We start from the raw sequence: 21,951 nt of genomic DNA on the forward strand, positions 1-21,951 counted from the left end.
AATTATTGCAAGTTTGACAAAAAGAACGAGGTATTTGGGTGAAAAAAATCACTTTAACTTGATAAAAAAGCTGCATGAAAATGAAAATTTTTTTTGTTTTTTTTTTGTATCAAACCAAAATTACGACCTGCATTATTCCCGCCGCTAGGAGGTTTTAATTGTGAGGTGCTCTACAAATGTGCGTCACAGTCGACTCAATTTGTATATTTCTTGTTGAAAAAATTTGTACAGACTACTCAAGTATGTATGAAAGTAGGATAAAAAGTTCGATAGAATTAATCATTTGCTTCCATCCTAAAAAAAGTCACGAAAAACCGCTTTTTTTTAGATCTCCTAATTCAGGATACCCCCTTAAGCTAATGATTTTTTTTATCTAAATAGGTTAATACGTTTTTCTAGAGTGTGGTGGCTGACGGGAGAATAACTAAGACTCGTATATGATGTTAACTTTTTAATTGAGACGATCGCGTCTGTACTCTATAGCTTCTCTTACAAGACTGACTTACGGACTAACCATTCGTTCCCTCAAGCATCGCACACATTCTTTCTTCATTCTCACATATCGCTTGCACTCTGTTTAAATAAATGCATTCACCCTAAGAAACATTCGCTCGACATTCGAACCAATAAATTAAATATTCACTTGACGCTTGTCGCGCAACACGCGCCTCGATTCACTCTTCCAGACGTAACATTTAAGACTAAACATAACTATTATAAATATAAGGCGGAGACGTGGCGTCAGCTCGTCGCCGATGGCACCACATAGAGAATATATCAAGCTGCATCAACTGATGTACTAAAAAATGTATGATCCTATTTTAAAAAACGTTACGGTCCTTCAAACTTTCTCCATACGACCACCTTCAAGAAAAGTAATAAAATCAGAATGTGCCCCACTCGAAATCATTTTATTCTATCTGAATCATTTCTCGCTATGAATGAAAATATTGACGTAAACCGAGGGACCACCCTTTATAAACGGTTCAACTTGGGCAGTTTTTGATGTCTTTAATATAATTTAGTAGAAATATTTGAAAGACTTCGAGCAACAAGAATAGACAAAAGAAAGTTATCTTTTGACTCAAACTAGAAAGATCCCCACCAACTGACTCGGTTGTCATTTCGCACTGAATGAAAATCTTGCTTGTTCCCGAAATCTCACGTCCTTTCTAGGCGTTTATGATGTACATATTTGCACGGCGACAAAACGCTGTCGCTGAGGTCACGCGGTTCTCGGAGAGAGCCTCGCGGAATCGCGGGGCTCCGGACGCCGCGCGGCAGCAAGTGACGAGCGGTTCAGAAGTAAGAATGCAACTGGCGACGCGTGTGCACCTGTAACCGAGAACTGTGAATAAACGATCACGCATAATAAAGGTCGATTTATGCTATCCGCACAGACCCGGAACGGTTCCGTATTGGGCTCCGTTCCGACACAGACACGAGTGTTTATGTTATACGTTCGTCGATCGGTGGTACCGATCAGTCAGTTAACAGAAAGCATTTCGTAAAGACACGTAATAGGACAAATAGGAAAAATGTTTTCACATTTAAGTATGCGAGATTTGGCTGTAATAGCTATACTATTAGATGCAGACGAAGTTGTACAAAAAATATGCCGCCGTTTTTGTGTGCACAAGTGCTTGAGAAGAAGAAAAGTTGAAGGAGAATGTTGGATACTCTACAAAAAACTAACAGACGACGAAGAAAAGTTTTTTCAATATTTTAGAATGTCGGAATATAGTTTCAATTTTCTTTTGGGAAAAATTGAAAATTCTCCCAGAAAGAAGAACACGACTTTTAAGGAAGCAATTAGCCCAAAAGAAAAATTAACAGTATGTTAAGGCAAGTATTTTTCAATAAGAATTCATAAATACAGAACATACACATTTTACAAACAATTCATAAATGGAAGCATATAAATAAAGTAATATTATTGATATTCTCCACTCTAACTGCCACTACACCCACCAGTAGTTTTTATGAGCAGTTCGGTGGAGAATATCAATAATATTACTTTATTTATATGCTTCCATTTATGAATTGTTTGTGAAATGTGTATGTTCTGTATTTATGAATTCTTATCTATATATATATATTATATCTACCAAATTGCCCCAGTTTCTTCCCGATTTCAACCCATGCTGCTTGTTTCTTGTCAGTATCACTATACTTTATATCCTCTTGATTATACAAAAGAGAATAATCTTATTATAAGAGAATAATACTTTTCTGATCGGTGCTGAACGAATACGTTCCGGGTCTGTGCGGATAGTATAAATCGATCTTAATACATATCACTGGCTACTATTATTTCCCCGTCACCTTCACCTATGTTCCGTGACTACCTCGGGACGAGAAGTAGCAGAGTTCATTAGGATACAGTGACGGTGGAATAACGACATTCCATTAGAGTGATATCCTCTAGTAAGTTGAATTCGTCGGATCCTCCGCTTTCGAAATTCAGGACTTCTATAATTAGGCATCGTCGTACAAATATATCTAACAGGTTCCCAATATTCTGAAGCTGATACAAATTTTAAAGCTGACTAATGACAAGTAATGGGATTGTAATATTATGCAACTTGAATTTTATGTTTCTTCTTTTTTATGTGTGTGAATCTTATGTTTTAAGAGTCAACATTGTTCCAAAATAAAATCACCTTTGACAATTGATCACAAGGAGGTGACGGTATATATATATATACATTAAACTTTGGCCTTTTTTGTATTATACACGAACGAAAGAGAAATATTATACTATCCATTTGTTTTTCGAGAATAATGCAAATAATAAAAATTACACAAGTGTCCCACGAATACGTTTAATCAACATTTAATACTTCTCATGTACGGGAATATTACTTTTTCAAAAAACATTGCAATAGCAATCTGAAACTTCGAGATCTAAATAAAATTTTTCAATCATGGTTCAGAATAAATATTCATTGAAGACATTAATCGTTAGAAATTTTCCTACATTTTGTTGTAATTATTGGTTCTAATAATTATAAATTTATTTCTAACAATGGTTAAATTAATTATTAACGATACTTGTTTAAACAGTTATAGGGAATATGAATTTGCTGTAATATTAATGTTTCGCGAATTATTTTCTCGATGGATCCAATTAGCGTTTGAATCAACTGTTTTAGTCGATTGCTGATCACCTTTTCCTCTCTTCTTCGTCAGGTATAAATCGTCATAGATCTCCGAGGACTTCATTTATCTCGGAACTCGCACGTGCGTCTTCTGGCCATTTATGGACCAAGAATGCCAGTGAATGACCACCGCTGATCTTCAACAATTAATTCTAATTCTGTATACATTCATTTAAGGAAACAAAACCCTTCTTTACTTTTATTTGAAAGATGTACATGAAATAGTGAAATAAAAAAAGTTGTAACGGAATTTCTATCAACTAACAATAAATAGCGCTTACGAGTACACATAAATAAAATTGTAAGATGGCACTTTTGCTTAAACTTATGCAAGATTTTTAAATGTTAATTAATTGTCTAATCGTAATTAAAATAACACAGAAACTGTTGTAACCTGGAATGATATAATGTCGAAAAATTGTAATATATTCATAAATATTGTATGTATAAGAATCAGGAAATCTTATTCAATCGAATACCATAGAACCTTAATAATTGCAAAAGAACGAAACTAAAAATTCTTACAAGTATGAAGTTCATTCTTACAATGATCGAAGTAGAAATTTCTGTTTCATTTCGCTGTTTAGACAATGTCTTTGCAGTGCTCCGCGCGAATACGAATCGAAACTCTGCTGCCTGCTCAAATTTTTATTATATTTATTAATTTACTAAGTTTATTAAGTTCCTCTTCCAAAAACGAGTAACGAGTTAACAACGTACAGATTCTGCACCGATAGTCACTGTTTGCATACTGTGAGCAATCTGCACCTGTGATGTCAATAATTTTCCTTGAAATATCCAGGTTACTCATTTAATTATCGCAACGAAAACTCCTTGACACTTAAAGCGTATTGTGATTGTCCGTTTTTCCTAATTCAAAATGGGATTTAATATTTCCTCTTTACTCGATTCTATTTTCGTGACAAGATTTCGTTGAGTTTAAATAATAACCAATGGTAGATTGGATGGTAGACAAATGGATAACAGAAATTCAGTTTGGTTATTTATCAGTTTAAAGGTTGCATTAACAATAGGTTTATGGAGCGTCTTACTGGAAGTTATTTGGAACGCAAACTTTCCTCGATACTTTTTAACAGTGAAAATGAAAAGCATCGTTAGCTGGCAGTTAGTTATTTGCAATCGAGTATTTATAAACGGCAATGAATTTCCGATTTTTTGATGGATTAGTACATGACATCCGGTCAAATTACAACGACTCATACTTTAAAATCTAATTGAATTTCGGGAGAAAGGATTTCTAAGTTTTCATTTTTTACTTTTGAAACAAAATGTCGGATGAATAAACTGTAAATATAAAAAAAAAATCGTCTTGTAATTCTCTATAAGGAGATGGTGAAAAATTCAAACATTGATTTGATGAATTTAAAAATTTCGCTTAGTTGGGCGTACCCCGTAGAACTTCCAGCAAAAATCGTCCCGCGGTCAAAGGGTTAATTTTAGTAAATCGACTTCACTTATTAAAGCGTCACTTCAGTAAGAGAAATCTGATAAGAAATCTTCGTAAACCTAGTGTTAATCAAGGTTCTATCGTATATCTGAGAATAATGCAATGTTTAATCGTATCCTTTTGTAAGTAAAAGTTTTTTTTTTTATCTAAAGGAACTATTGTTATCGGAGCTTGTTATTCTTCCACGAATTCTGACGAGTCGTTAGGAACGGTCTTTCCGGTGTAGGACACAAAATCCTTTCATATGGTGGAGTCCAGGCTTTGCTCTTATTACCATACGGTTCTAGCAAATTGTTCCATACAATATTGCCATCTTGTAACAAAAAGAAATAATTATACTCCAAAGTCTGGAAAAACTTTGTTAAATTATAATTGATACCGAGGCTTCTGGGTGTAAGCCGTGTCCTTTGGATAAGATACGTTTCGTCAGGATTTCAGATAGCTTCTTCAGGGATCAAATGACATACTTACAAATATTCTGCGTACCATGTTTCATTGAAATTACCATTGGCATTGAATTGTTACAGTTGAGTTGATATTTGTTGTTAGAAGACTCAAGTTACAGAACGTACGTCAATATCAATATGTCATTTAACCCTTTCGACCCGGTTGCTTTTTCTACTTGAATTCTATTCGTTCTTCTTTTAGAAATTAATTGAATTAAACTAGAGATGACTATAAATCAAAGGCCTTAGCCAGATAAGAAGGGACAATTTGTTCCAACACAAGTGATGTCCTTTTTTTAACGTATGTTCCTGCGAGTGTCGACTGTAATTTGGTAAACGGCGACCAAACATGTCCCAGTAAGGTTGGAAGGGTTAAGTCCTGGAGAAGCTAGTTATAATGCTGAGAAAACTAAGGAATACCTGATCCAAAGGAAGCCTTGGTTAATATCAACTGTGAAGAATCGAGCCATCAGAAAGTCTCAATTGTCTTTTTCTTAAATTATCTGGATTGGTGAATGTATTTAACTTACAAAGCGCATTTGTTTTTTGGCTTATATGAAAACAGTCAGCAGCAAGATACGATAAATCTACGAATCCATCACGAGCTAGAGGTATAAATGCATGTGTAAGAGCAAGCTCGGCTTCTACAGTGAAATCTTTCGTATGAAATTCTGAATATTCGGCGATCTGTTCATCCAATTCCTGCCACCTGAAGCAGTAACATTAGCGTGGATTAATTTCAAGTAATTCATTGATTTATGTACGTACTATTTTATGATCATTGTCTACGCATATTATGATTATTCGAAAACTCGATAAATCTAATAAATTTTAGAACGATTAGTTTAATTAAGTAATGAAATTTAAGTTTACTGATTCTTTCTTTAAAAATGTAACATTTATTTTCCATGAAAGGGAACTTAAATATTTCGGAACTTTTCGTCGATATTGATGTCGGTAAATTCTGATCGAGGAAGTCCGTGTCCGTCATTCCTATGGGATATGTATGTTTAAGACGTTATACAGACCTTCTCATTATCTCATAATATTCCTGTAATCGATCTCGATATTGCAATCCAAACAAACAGGGACATTCCATGGTTGTCGTGAAGTAGCAGTCTATAAAATTCCTTCTGTTGCGAGTATCAACAAGTGCTTTCAAGTGAGGAGGTGGAATAAGAGCAACGAAAGTCCTTGGCAAATTGTCCCTCAGTATCCTCAGAGTCCTAACCATATCCTCTTCGTGAGCTTTCAAGAGCGACCATGGGGAAGGCACCGAGCACAGTTGCAGGCAAAAATCATTGCTTCCAATCATCAATGTAATCAGCTGCAATATATTATTTCATGTTAAGCGATTTCGTGGAATATAAAGTACCACGAGACTTATCTAGAGCGAAATATTTTTTATTCGGGGCTTCGTGTCTATTACAAATTTTAATAAATAGATAAACTGTACTTATTTTATTCCTTACGAAAATTGAAATGAATTCAATATTAACAATGGTAATATTATTGTATTCCCCAACTGTTAAACGACCGCTCTGTATCTGTCAGCGATATGCTTCTGCAATTACTTTGAAACTAATGATAAAATTATACAATTCTTATAGTTTTACATTTTTTTATTTTACACGTAAGAATTTATATTTATTGTGTTTACGAGTAGCTGTGTTCTTATGTGTTTCTAATATTATTTTTTCTAATAATATTTAGATTAATCCATAGTTATATAGTTTAAAAAATAAGTACAAAGTCAAGCATCGGATTGCGGATGTTTATGAGTTTATAAGCATTAAGTAAGTGACGTTCATTATAAAAACAGTGCAAAGCTACGCTTTATAAACATGTAATTTCTGCAAATATCGATTGACCTTCGTGATTTAATTTTAAAAAACTTGCTTTGCAATTCTTGCATATTCTTATGAACGTCGTGATTTCACTGAAATTCAGAAAGCAGAATGCGAAGAAGTATTGCGGAAAAGTATGATTCTACAACAACAAGAACATTATATATTTTAATCGTAATATGTTTTATTGCATTAACGTGGAACTTTATAAATTTATAAAGATTCAAACATACTTGCAATAATGAATATGAAGTTGATAAACGTACAAAACGTTTGTAATGTTCGGAAATTCATATAAAACAAGAATATGTACTTTAAAATAAATGTACGGTTTCGTAACGCATTTCAGAATTTTTTAACTTCATAACAAATAATAATAAAAATACTGACAATTACAAAAAGAAATACAATGTAGTCATTAGCCATTAATGATCATTTATTAGACATTATTCGGGCATTAATTGTGAATCGTCAACTGTTGTCAATCGTTGTGAACAGTCATCAATCGTCATCAATTGTTATAAACGGTTATCGACTGTCAGTAATCGTCGGTAACCGCCATCAGTCGGTAAAATGGACAAATTAATTGTAAATTGTCGTCAATAGTCTTGAATAATCATTAATAGTTATTTATTCTCGTGTATCGTAATTGATAATGGTGTAGCGTCATCAATCACTGTGCATAGTCATCTACCGACACAGTTTGTCTTTAATGTGTTTGATCCGCATAATGTAATAAGAACTTTTATTGCAGTCTAGTTTCATTTTCCTTACTGTTCCATTCTTTAAATAAATTCATGCGTTTACATAAACTTCTACAGCCTACTTATCATTGACTTACAGAGTGTTGAGAGTACTGTATGTTGATATTAGTGATGCGATGGCTCTAATGGTTTCAAATATAGCAGGAGGATATATAGTGTATTTATTATACAAAATTAATTAGACCTATTTACGAACCTTCCAATGTTTCTTAACATCGATCCTCGGATTACTTTTTATTTTATTGACTAGATATTTAGCCATGAAGGGCATGTCTCCGGACATTGCACCAATTTCGGCGGCGTTCAACTGCGAAGCCTCGTGAAAATGTAGACCATTGCCAAACGAGTAACCTATCAAATTTGGGTTGAATTCCTGCATATGCGAAAGTAATGATCAATCAATATAGACGATTCAATACAGTGATTAATCGATTTACGTAATTTAAATGTAACGATAAAGTAAACACCGTCTGTCAAGAAAAATTTATACCTAATGCAACGAAATGCATTGTTAATTGCATGAAATTAACTAAAGAAATAAAACTATAATCACTATTGTCTTTCAAAACTTCTATTGTGCCATAGAAAGCTGGAAAAAATATTAGCGGGACTGGATTGTCATCAGACATCATAGATAGTCGTCTATCATAATCAATTGTTATCAGCGGTTATTAACAACCATCAACTGTCGGCAATGTCACTTATTATCACACTTCGAGATAGTCAACATTGATTGGTATGTCATAGGTAGTTCTACTGTTAACTGATATCAAATTTTTTATTCTTATCTACACTAATATTATAATCTATACTCATATTATAAAGAAGTAAAGTTTGCTTGTTCGTTCGTAGTAGTAATTTCAATTAGCATTATTACTGGACACTTTAATAACCTTCCATGATAACTAATAGTCAATTGCCGCTCAACGTGGCGGAAACTTTCGCGTCTATTAATTTCTTTCCACGTTTTCTCATGAAAAGAAAGGTTTCTTTAACGAATCCTTTACAAAAATTTCTTAAAAAGTATCGCTTACATCTGTGAATGTATATTTACTAGAAATTAGTTAGAATATCCTCTAGCTGTTTTCTGGATATATATATACCCTATGTAAATGTGTATGTATTGTTACATATTCACATCTGTGAATGTATATTTACTAGAAATTAGTTAGAATATCCTCTAGCTGTTTTCTGGATATATATATACCCTATGTAAATGTGTATGTATTGTTACATATTCACATCTGTGAATGTATATTCATTAGAAATTAGTAAAAATGGTTGGATATACGTGAAAATAATGTAATACAAAAATATTGCTTATCAACAGATCTAAAAGAAAGTTAGCGACACGATATACCTAGCTTTTATATTTAAACCACAATAACGTTTATTATATTAAATATGAATTGAAAATTATAAGGTGAACTTTAAGGTAGTACTTATAAGGTATAATATATTAATTTTTGTAAAAAAGAATCATTTTATCATCTAGGAAATTTCATGAAGATCAAATTTGCCCTTTTCAGCATGTTATTAAGTCGCATAGTTTAAGAGATAATGAAAAATGAAAATAATTCACAGAGAAATGAATAAGTTATTTATCACACGACCAACTTCGTCGTTAATATTTATATTTAAAAATCTATCTCTACATTACACCCAGTTAGATGCGTTCAGCTGTCACGAAGTATCTAACTACATACTTGCATAAACACTACAGTAATTACTGCACCTACGCGAATAAGAATAGTATTCCACGTAAGATATCATATAAGTAGCGGGATATCTATAATTTATAATTCATTGTTAGTCAATGAACGTGGTCTCTATTATATTTAAAAAAAAAAAAAAAAAAAAAAAAAAAAACAGGCTAAGGACTTTTTAGACAGCCAGTATATGCAATCAATTGACGAGTAGAAGACGTACCTTGATCATATTGGGGAGTGTTAGAAATGTTCGCCAAGTTCCTTGGCCGCCGATAGTCCCTGCGGCACCTCTGCTTTCAACGACAATTTCGAGTAGATTGTTTGAAAACACTCCAGTACCAGCCGTCAAAGAATCACCCATCGCGGCGATTACATCTATATCACCTGGCCTCAAACGATGAACCGATTCGGGTACCTCTGTAGACCTGCCACCTGAAAGTATTTCACCGAATAGCTGTTAGCAAGACCGTGTAGTCCAACACTCACAAAAATCGCGTTACAAAAAGAATATTGTTCAAATGTATTAATATTTGTTATCATTTATTCGTGACTCAGTTTATCCATGATTCATAGATTTAACCCTATGCACTCGAGAGGTGACTCTCAGTCACCATTAGGTTTCACGCAGCAAATCTACGATACCTAAAATGTTTCTTTAGGTTTAATTTCTTTGGAGCTCCAAGTGTCGATAAAATGATTGTCGGCGAGGTAAAGGTGAGCTTATTCTCAAATCTGGATAGCTTAGAATTCATGGCAATAGAATGCTAAGAAACATCTGGAGTTACTGGCAGATACCAGAAAAAAGGCCTCGAGTGCAAAGGGTTAATACTGAAAGAGAAAGTTTCAAGATTTGAACCATACTGTTTGGCAGTGGCCGGAATACAATGATCAGCGTGAAGATTTGTTCGTCTTCTCATTTATTCGTCATTTATAACGTCCCAAAGAAAATCCAACTAAACTTTCTCGTGCACAGTTCACAAGCACTGATAAAATAAAGTTAACGCACAAATAAACGAAATAAAGGAATGTATTTCACACATAACACAATAAACCGACGTGATTGGATCAAAATAACAAAAGAAAAATGAGAAATTCACTACCGGTGTAGAAATAAGAGGTCCACCGCGCCAACGGATGATTCTGTATTTAACAAAAGGGTTAAAAATTATTTATAGTTTTCTCAAAGACTGCAATGTAAGAATTTGATGTAACTAAATTGTATTTATCACGACTATTGTATGCTGTATAAGCCATTTATGGTTTGAAGCAATAAAATAAATAAATAAGTAAATAAAAATACTGAAAGAGAATATTCCTGTAACCTGCAACCGGAAAGTATTCACCAATCAATCATCATGCAGATTAAATAGGCTAACGCTTACATAAACCTCTTTACAGAAAAGAAAATGCACATGTTCTATTGCACTTATAAAAAAGATATAATCTTGTAAATATAGTACTCTTTGAACCATTCATCTTTTTCATTCGACATTTTTCTCTAAGAGTTATGCTGATAAAGGAGCTACGGCTTGTTTACCCATGAAAGAAAGACAAATATATAATATTCGAGAAGAACAAAAGGGAAAAGTCGTGGTAAGAGTCGGTTATGATAGGGCACTTATGCAAGTATGAAAATTACGTTGAATCTTACGATTAACACGACAGTGCTTGGAGAAAAAAGAAAGGAGTCTATGTATGGCAAGAAATAATAATGACAAAGGAGATTATCTGTAAACAAATTGGTTTGCAAAGGATAGCTTTCGTAAATATTTCTAAAGCAGCTGTTTGCCATAATTGTCCTTACACATTCTTGAGAAACGAAACAATACTTGTTATGTCCCTTATGAATTTTCTCGTTTTGCTAATCCTTTCACCGACTTTCCAAACAAGTTCCCGAGTAGTTACTTTGGAAACAAATTGTCGTACAAAAGAGGCAAGGATGAAACAAGTTAATTAGGTGAATCGCATTTGATACGGCACTCTGACCTTCAGGTGTGTGTATTACAACTTTCTAATCACACGATTAGGTAACTAGCTACTGTTTCCTGATTATTTACAATGTACAAATCTATGTTACGCATTCTCCTTTCTTTATAGATGTATGATCTTGAAAAGTGAATCAACTATGTCATTCTAGTACGAGGAACATAACTGAATCGATAATCACACGTTTTCTGAAAACAATTATCTACTGTAATTAACAGAGACGGTTGGACCATTATAGTTTCCGACACAACGTGTTCAGCACCGTTTAGCAGAATTACAAGAAGATAAATAAAAATTGACGAGAAAAAAGCAAGCATGAAATGAAAGGCCCAATGATAAATATAAATTAATTAAAAATTGTTAAAATTGAAACAAAATTGCGAGAGGAAGAGGAAGACTAAAGATATAAAAAAGAAAATAGGACATTAAAAGATTATTTAACATTTTTATATAAAATTTAATTCTCTTTAAAATGTATCGAATGCCAGTAACGATGAAGACGAATTTACATGTTTATTTCAAATCCATAAAAAAATATGAATATGGAATCTTGCATAACTGACATATAAAAAATTCATACATTGATACATATCTACATATACCAACGAAAAAAGTTATGACACTCGTGAACCTTTTATACAAATATAGACTTTAAGCAATTTACTCTTAATTTTACTCAATTATTTGAAAATTCGATTATATTAAACGAATTCGAACGTTTCTTGAATAGAAAATATATTCGCCGAGTTAGGAATAAAGATTGATATATTACCATGTTTTAAAATAGCCATTCGACGAGTTCTAATATACACACAGTTTGAAATAGCCTTCATTCCAACCACGATCGAAAATTTCTATGCGTATAAGATTTCGTATTTTATGTTACCTTAAGCTGAATAACCAATATCGACAGTGTCATGGACGAGTTGTAATAAATTACAACACAATAAAAAATAACGCTTAATAGCAATTTGTGTATACATCGTACGATGAGAAAATTTATTCAAATGTCAAATTTTTACTTCAGACATTTGTAATTGAATAAAGTTTATTTACTGTCACGTTGCAAGGACATGCAGAAGTTCTAATGCGTTCTAATAAATATACGTTTAACAACATTTTGTACAAGATACGGTGAACAAATTTATACAAATCTTAGATTTTAAAGTTCGAGTGTTTGTAATATATTAAAATAACCTATATTTACCTGTGACATTGCAGGGGAATGGAACATTTGGAGGTACTTCATCTTGTATCTTAATGTTACGCGTCGATGAAAAACTTCGTTCCGATCCCATGTTACCTAAAAAATATTTGTCAATTCAATTATAGTCACATGTATTGTCACTGATGAAATACTAGTATTATCAAAATAATTGTCACGAATAAAAGATGCTAATAAAGAAACACTAGCGTACTTTAATACAGTAATCGACATAAATTTAAATTATTACTACATTAATGTTTAAAAGTGAAACATTAAACTACTTGTGGTGTTTCGTAACCATCTTCTTGAACTATACTTGTCACTTATATATATATATATGCATCCGTGCGATAATTGCACTGCGCTATGCAATTCACAAATTACTGTATTAAATATACGCTAGATTATATTCAGTTATTATTCTTTGTAAACTTCAATTTATTTAAGTATTATCGTGATTAATAATCAGCAAGTACAGGGTGCGGCAGAAATAACTCCCACATTTTAAAAAACGATTGAAAAAAAATGGTACGAGATACCACCAGAAACTTTTTATTTCTTAAATCTAGATATAAAAAAGTTTTTTTACTTTATGTTTTAAAAATGATGTCTTCCAAATGGTGGCCTTTACGGGCGATACACATTTGGAGTCGTTCTTGTAAGTTTTCCATCACTCTCGCTAGCATTATGGGGGAAATTCTTTCAATTTCCTCTTGGATGGCCTCTTTTAGTTCATTCAAGGACCAAGGACGATGTTTGAAATCCTCGGCCTTGATCCTTGAATGAACTAAAAGAGGCCATCCAAGAGGAAATTGAAAGAATTTCCCCCGAAATGCTAGCGAGAGTAATGGAAAACTTTCAAGAACGACTCCAAATGTGTATCGCCCGTAAAGGCCACCATTTGGAAGACATCATTTTTAAAACATAAAGTAAAAAAACTTTTTTATATCTAGATTTAAGAAATAAAAAGTTTCTGGTGGTATCTCGTACCATTTTTTTTCAATCGTTTTTTGAAATGTGGGAGTTATTTCTGCCGCACCTTGTATTATACAATAACAGTCATTCGCGGTATAATGAAGAATGTGATACTACTCTTGCAAAAGAAGTTGAAGAACATGTTTAAATATTCAAAAAAATTCAGGCTATTACTTTATCATTAATTAACAGACACACGAAGTTTTGAAGCAATCTGTAGCATAATTATTCATACTAGACTGCCACAGTGTATAGAGGCGATAGCAATATGAACCTCACCCCCAAAAATAATCTAGATTCACTAATAAAAAAGAAATTCAGTCAAACACGTCGCTAATGGCCAAGCAGTCAATGAAACGTAAAACAAGACCATTAAAAAAGCAGACACAGCTTCCAAACTGCCGTGAAGTTCTCGATGGCATGATAAGTGACATAGATGAAAATTGTATAGCTTCAACATACGTGATATGCGAAGTTCTTGCTCCAAATGCCTGATACTAATGTGCAGGTTTTGGCTAATAGCAGCACCGACATTTCTAGCATGTGTTTCGTGCATACCGCACGTAACGGTCTCTAGCGTTTTCTTGGTTTCGATTCTATAAGTTTGCTCGAACTTTATTACCATTTTATGATACAATAAATGTGATGACAGTTTCATATCAGAAAATCAGTTCGCGTATGAACGTACAGCTTCACTAACACACGATTTGTCTTCATTATAAATGTAATGTAATGATCGTCTTTCTTACTTCGAACATGACTAAACACTTAGCAATACGCCGCCAGTCTCGCGCTAAATAGCTAAGGAAGAGACATTATTCGCATTTGTTGATTCAATATAACTCGTATGTTTAGCACTTCGCAGGTATCGACTATGTTGCTGACAACGAGCACAAAAAGTTCGCATGTCATCTTAACACTATCTCCAATTTACATTACTATTTTGCTGTTAAGAAGATAATCTGATGCTTCTGATTCAGACCTTTTCGAATATATTTTCCCACTTTACTTTAGTTTATTTACTTTAGTTTAATTTAATTTTCAATTGTTTCGCCAATAAAGGACATGGTCGGGTGACAAAAAACGCAACGTTAAAAGAGCATACATACTAACCTTTCGGTTCATCATGAGACGTAAATAAAATCATAAAACGGTCCGTGGAATAACTGAATGGAATATGCAACACAACCACAGGATGCAACAATAAAAAAGGATTTTTCTTGTAAAGAAAAAAAGGTAACAGCATTGAAGAAATTCGAAGAAAATCAAGTTTGAAAAAAAAAATATTCTTCTACAGCATTTCTCCTCAAAAATCATTGTAATCACGCCATAAACATTTCACATATTACAACAAACGAGAAAGATATTTATGTAGGCTTCTTCGATGGGGACACCCTGTATATGGCACAATTCATATGTCCATAAAATAGATAATATAGTATTCTAACTTACATGTTTATGTATGCATTTTTATAATCAAAATTTTGAATTAATTTACGACTGAAAAAGAATATTCTTACAAGCATCCCTTTACGTTAATTACATCAGAGAAAGATTCTAAACATGCCATTACCACTTGTATCGATTTTATGTAGATGGGTGCCACGCTTAGAAGAAGTGGGTAGTATTCTACTTGGGGTACGCATACCCCAAGAGGTACACTTGAGGTTGTTAAGGGGTACACAAAAAGAAAATTAGTAACGAAAGGCAAAAATATATTATACATGCTTTTCAATAATTTGGAATGAAAACCTCGCAATCAAAGATCTATATAAACTGCAACAATTTTAAAAGTCAAAACAGTTGCAAAGCCAGTGGAAACGCAGAACCCCGATCCTTGAGTAAATTTGAATATGGCATGACCGATTAATTGATCTTCACCGATGCACATTATCAACCAATTATAACTAATATTGGGAAAATGCTTGTAATTTATTACAGTTTAAATTATAATCATAATGAGTAAACAATTAAATATCTTCCAATATTTACTATTCTACTATTTCATATATTTACTAAATATTCCAAATATTTGATTTCTCCACATTTCAGATATGTTATTTGCATATTTCAGCATATATTATATGTAGTAAGTGCATACACATCCACAAAACTATTCATGAATCAATTATAATTCTAGTTGAACGAGAAACGTCGATAAGATGTCTATTGGACATTTATCAAAACCAAAAAAAAAGAAACAAATTATACTTTATATAATTGATATGAACTGCATATCAATCTCCCTACCCAAATCGGCACTTTTTCCCTTGATACGAATTCTCAACGAAAGGATATCATTGAATTGGACTTAAAGCCTATTCGTTTTTTCAAACCCATTTTATGAAACAATATCGCAAAACACAACCGCTAGATGATGCTGACATTGAACAAAGTGACATTTTCGGTTGATTGAAAACGATTGAAAACGTAATCATCCGTCAAATTTAATATATATGAGACTGAGGTCGCCTACTTGCATACTAAAACCAAGAAAAATTAAATTAAACTTCACCTTGGAACTTGGACAACTGGAAAAAATTATAAAGTGTCACTTTATAGTCATCTTCCATTGTAGAGACACTTGAATTATTGAATTATATGTTGAATTATTTTATTTTCTCCTCTTATATTTACCAGCATTTTCAAATTTCGATGCATGTCAACGAAAGGGTACCATTGAATTGCAAGCAAAATATTCTTGTTTTCTCAAATGTAATTTTTGAAGGAGTATCACAAGACAACCACTAAATGACACTAACAAAGTGACTTTTCGTGTGATGAACGTCACCTGTCGAAGATTGAGAGATTATTTCAATATTTATAGGACTATCAGGTCACCTAGACAAATACCAAAAACGAAGCAAATCAAGTTACACTTCATCCCTTCCTGTATTCACTAGACATTTTGGAAATATTATTAAGTATCACTCGTAATTATTTTATTTTCTGGCCCAATTTCCACCAGCATTTTCGAATTTAAAGACGTGTCAACGAAAGCGTATCATTAGATTTGGAGCAAAGTACTGTCAACGCTAGTTTAAAACACAAACACTGGATGATACTTAAACTAAACAAAGTGACTCATCGTTTGATGAACGTCACCTGTCGAAAATTGGGAGATTATTTCAATATTTATAGGACTACCAGGTCACCTAGACAAATACCAAAAACAAAGCAAATCAAGTTACGCTTCATCCCTTCCTGGATTCACTAGACACTAGACATTTTGGAAATATTATGAAGTATCACTCGTAATTATTTTATTTTCTGGCCCAATTTCCATCAGCATTTTCGAATTTAAAGACGTGTCAACGAAAGCGTATCATTAGATTTGAAGCAAAGTACTGTCAACGCTAGTTTAAAACACAAACACTGGATGATACTTAAACTAAACAAAGTGACTCATCGTTTGATGAACATCACCTGTCGGAAAAAAACTAGAGCACCCGTCTAACTGAATGTCTATGAGACTACGAGGTCGGCTATGTACATACCAAAAGCACGCAGAAAGAAGGTACGAAGTTGACGAAGAAGTTGACGGTTTTCCGGCGTGTCCAGAAACGTTTTCTGAGAGTCGACTAGCACGCATACTTGGAGAACGAAGTACAGATGCAGCCTCTTCATCGTGGTTCACCCGATGAAGAACTGATGTCTCGGCCACTTCACGGATGACACGTGTCTTCTGATCACTTGGCCGAGACGACACTGAACAAGTCCGAAACGGTCGGTGCTGCCTTTCAACGGTTTGCCGTGATCTGAGATCGGAATACTCGCGGAACAATACAAAACCGCCGCGCTGGCTGCTGCATGCACGTATCATTGGCGACCTTGATCGTACCATAGCCGGTTCTGAGTTTCAATGATCGCTATGAAGGTCGCTTGTTAGCATCGGTATGACCGGGAAAAAGTAGAGATACTAATGTATTCCGCAAAGTTGAACAATGAAAAAAAAGTGAACTTCGACCTCGGGTCTTTTACTTTCTCAGACGCTCGGCTACGTAACGTATTACTTTTGCTGTTATCATGAAGTATCACTTAAGGATGACACGATAATATTTATAATGTTACGAGAGGCTAAACATTATATGAGGAAATACATCTCGGTATTTATAGTTTCATTTCAATTTTGACATTCTAATACACAATGTACATTGTATATCCATCCTCTTTCTGTATTTATTGTTAGTACATGTTACAAACTTGCTAATAATTGTGACATCAGTCACTTACTTATATTACTTACAAATTATATCAGTTATTTATAGACGCATCAATCAGATTATAGGGCTATTAATAAGTCGACTTGATATCTTCTTTTTAAATTGTTTATCCTAGCATCATTTCGTATCAAATTTGTTCAAACGAAAATTTTGATCATCCTAATTACTTCAAATATTTTGTCATCCCCTTTAATCAAAATAACCTTAATTCTTAACAAATTCTCAAAATGCTTTACTTCATCCTGAAAAACTATATATGAATCTTTATGTCGTGAATCTCCCCAAGCATCATATTTACAATATATAATTATATTAAATATTTTTGTTAATCAATTCTAATAATTATTTCACAAATTGATACCATAGTTTGATGTCCATCGTAATAGTACGAATTACGTTGCTATCTGTAATCATAGAATTAACAAATATAAGTAATCAATAAAGAAATAAACATAAAATCACTTGAAACGATTATTTCATTGCAGACGTTGTAGTACTTATTAATCACTATAAATAGGTCTTAAATAATTACTTTCCATTAAAGATGTTTTTGTATACACATTTTTTCATTCATAAGTTCTACAGTGTTGCTCAAGACAATAATTTCAGAATGAAACATATTCCGATATTTATATTTTCATCTAATTCTTTTAAGCTTCACGTACACAATATATATTTACACTATTTTCTATACCGACTAACTTAATACAATTTACAGACAAGTGTCGTTGTAATACTGAATTGTTGGAAATCTTTCTTGTTTTCAATTATAATTTTCTGTACGAAGAGAACAATTACATCTTAATTCATACACCACCATTTTTGAATTCTTTTTATATGCTAATTTAAAATCGCTGCTGTTGTAGAATACTACCTAAGGATAGTATTACTATCGGTACAAATTGTTCAACCTCGGGTACATTGTATTACACGACATTTTCAGCATTTAAAAAAATGTAGGAAAAAAGTTAATTTACAAAGTTCTGTATGGATGGATATGTATATATACATGTGTTGGCATACATTTTGCATTATATCTCATGAATGATTTATCAGAGTACTGCCAACTTTGATATGATCATTTGAACATATGAGACATTGAAGTCACTGTATTGTTCAAACGATTCGATAAATGCATAGAGAGATGATATATTTTGTACTTTTCTAACACGTTGGTCCCTACTTCGCTTTATTTTTCAAGCGTGATCCTAAAGTGGTAAAAAGAAAACAAAATGAAATTTCTTTGTTCTGAGATTGCTATCCAATAATGTACTTAATATCTCAGGGGCAGTTTATCACAAAATCATGACACTTAGTAATATTACTTCTCAGTATGAGCATTGATATCATTCAAGTTCTGAAATAATCAGAGAAAATTTTTTTTTCGTGAATAATATTGGTTTTTTATCTATAAAAATAGTTACTAGAAAAATATAAAATTTGATCAATTTACCCCTATATATGGGGCATCCTCCCTATTATATTTTTTAAACAAAAAATATCAACTCTAGAGTTTATAACATTTCAAGATTTAGTTGTACAAAATTTTGATTGGCAACATCATTTTCGGGATATTTTTGTTTTTTGCTTATTGAAAAAGCAAAAATGCTGTTCAAGAAAAACAAAATTGTGTGACGTGTATGGAGAAGATGCGGTGACGAAATGTCAGTGCCAAAACAATTTCAATGTTGACAATGGACCACATTTCTGGTAACCCAGTTGCATCTGATGAAGACTTCATTAGCAAACCTCCAACTAACAACACAAGAAATCACTAAAAGATCAAAGTCGGATTCAACCGTTTATAATCACGCGAAACAACTTGATTTTGTTTCAAAATTTGATACATGGATTTAAACTAAATGTTTTTAAAGAAAGAGATTTGCTTCGTCTCAATAAAGTCTGTGATTTGAAGCTGTTACAGCTTGTACAGCCTGTAATAATAATGTTTACTCGAAAACATGAAGAAGAAAAGCTGACGCGGCGCAACGATTCGCAACTTGTGTTGTTTCACTTGTAATTAAGAATTTAGTAAATCGTAACGTCTCGTTGATCGGAATCTTTTTATTCATCGTGTGACCGACGATATCGTGAAACGTGAGGAAGAGGCTGGTATTCGGTTAAACGGTAAAACACGCCACCAGGAAATTCCTGCTATGCATATAAATTATTCTGGCATCTTACATACTGCTCGTATTCAAACGAAATCTCCAACTTTTCTCAAAATCGCGATACTTTTGTTTAGCCATTTCACCGCGTATTGACGCATTCCTTCGGTAACATTTATATTCTTCTTGGAACGAGTTCGAAGCACAATTGTCGAGAGTATATATTTTATTCATTCGCTAGCCTCTTAGTCATGTTAAACGTGATATCAGAGATGGACAAGATTTTATTTGAATAACAGTTCAGACGAATGAAACTAACGTATAACGACTTATTCGAACCGTTTATTCGATCGAACAGGTTACGTTTTTGTTTGATCACCGTGGAAAACTTCATTTCGTAATACAGATTTTACAGATATCAATAATTTTGTCAATCTCTGTATACAATTTGAACGTGAAATCTATACAGATATTTCAACAGATGGTTCACAAACTTCAAAGAACATACAGTAGTCAGACTGATTATGAAATACTTTGGTAAATGTAGGTCGAGAAGATCAATGTTTTCAAAGAAGCGATATTCAGTTTTGGTGAAGCAGGTGGTTCTGTTACTTTTGTTCGTCGTATATGATTTCTAGACAAAGACTTATCTGACCGTCATTTCCATTTCATTTTTATAAAAGGTGTGAGTGTATATTAATTAGTCATTATATCGTGTTAGAATGCATTAATTAATTAATATTCTCTTTGCGTTAAGGCGTGAGCAGACCAAGAAACAAACCAACCGAAGGCACATGTGCTCGAGTCTCGTGTAAAGTCTGAGCACATGTGTCTTCGGTTGTCTTGGCTCATTGATCTGCACGCGACTTTACACAATTGTGTACACTTTCAAATATTTCTGGGTCCTTTCAAATTACTTATCAAACATATTCTCTTCGCAAGAGCAGAGGAAGTATTCCTTCTTACGATATTAGGAAACTTTTTATAATTATAAAATATATTATAAAATAAAAATAATTAAATAGAATTGTGAATTTTTATATTTATTTCATCGTTTTATAATATGATTCTAGCATATACTTCTAGTTTATTCATTTTGTAATTCTATAATATGATTCTCATTGCTGAAGAATCAACCAAGTCAACGATGTTAAAACCCTTTCAGACCTGGCGTCCACAATTGAGGACACAAAATTAAAAAATTAACGACACACTTTTCTTCAAAAACTACACTATTAGGTTTTTTTTTTTTATTTGTTCCATAGTAATTTTAGTCTAATTGTAAGTTAACCCTAAAAATTAAATTAGATTAGTACGGGAAAAGAAAATAATTCAGGTCTGAAAGGGATAACTGCAATTATAATGTATGTATATTAAAAAATGACATCAAAGCGATTTTCGATTTAAATAAGGACGATATTAACTCTGACAACATTGATTTTTTGACCTGCGTTACCAATTGAGAGCACTACATGTATTGTCTACATTATTTGCCCTTGAGGTCTGTCAACATGTTTTTATAGCAATCTGTATGCAAGGTGTTTCGAGACAAGTGTATTGAATCTTGAGAGATCGTTTGTAATTTCGAATAAATAATATTAAATGAAAATAGGTCCTATTCTCGATACTTGTAACAATTTATATTTCTGACATTTATAGGTTTTGAAGATAACTCTAAAACAACACATGAAAATGTAAACAAATAATGGCTCATTCGAAACTGCAAAATTCTCATTCTGAAATCAACGAAACTGCTGCTAACAGTTATTGGATGATGAATACTTTTATTAATCATTCTTGAAGAAGTGATCGCGATAACTGACAGATAAGTATAATAATGTTCACGGTAATTATCATTGATCTCCTATCACAGAAGCAGTTAAATTGTCAACCAACTACTCAAACTTAGCGATAGAATTTATGACAAGATCCCTCTTTACACTGTGTAATCAATGTTTATACAATTTTGAGAGAAGCGAAGCGAGTACATAAATAGACTCGATTTAAATTTAGCAACATCCTTTAGCACTGTGACAATTAGAAACACAAATACTTCG

The 21,951-nt window shown here is 32.9% G+C and overlaps 1 protein-coding gene across 5 annotated transcripts in view; it reads right to left on the bottom strand.

Moving 5' to 3' along the window:
- Positions 1-3,937: 3,937 nt before the first annotated feature.
- Positions 3,938-21,951, bottom strand: part of LOC128875972 (phospholipase B1, membrane-associated-like) — a 42,349-nt gene continuing 24,335 nt past the window's right edge. For 2 of the 5 annotated variants that reach the window (XM_054122039.1, XM_054122038.1), the window contains exons 2-7: positions 12,589-12,684; positions 9,616-9,827; positions 7,883-8,059; positions 6,104-6,402; positions 5,606-5,784; positions 3,938-4,942 (exon numbers count right to left, since the gene is read on the bottom strand). In XM_054122039.1, the coding sequence (XP_053978014.1) occupies positions 4,791-4,942; positions 5,606-5,784; positions 6,104-6,402; positions 7,883-8,059; positions 9,616-9,827; positions 12,589-12,679 (1,110 nt within the window). In that variant the 5' untranslated portion in view covers positions 12,680-12,684 and the 3' untranslated portion in view covers positions 3,938-4,790. Of the gene's footprint in view, positions 4,943-5,605; positions 5,785-6,103; positions 6,403-7,882; positions 8,060-9,615; positions 9,828-12,588; positions 12,685-14,025; positions 14,212-17,060; positions 17,332-21,951 lie in introns of those variants that run through there. The other 3 variants (XM_054122037.1, XM_054122036.1, XM_054122040.1) reach the window with 3 other exon arrangements.

This window comes from Hylaeus volcanicus, chromosome 4, assembly GCF_026283585.1.
Source record: "Hylaeus volcanicus isolate JK05 chromosome 4, UHH_iyHylVolc1.0_haploid, whole genome shotgun sequence".
Classification (NCBI taxonomy): Eukaryota; Metazoa; Arthropoda; class Insecta; order Hymenoptera; family Colletidae; genus Hylaeus; species Hylaeus volcanicus.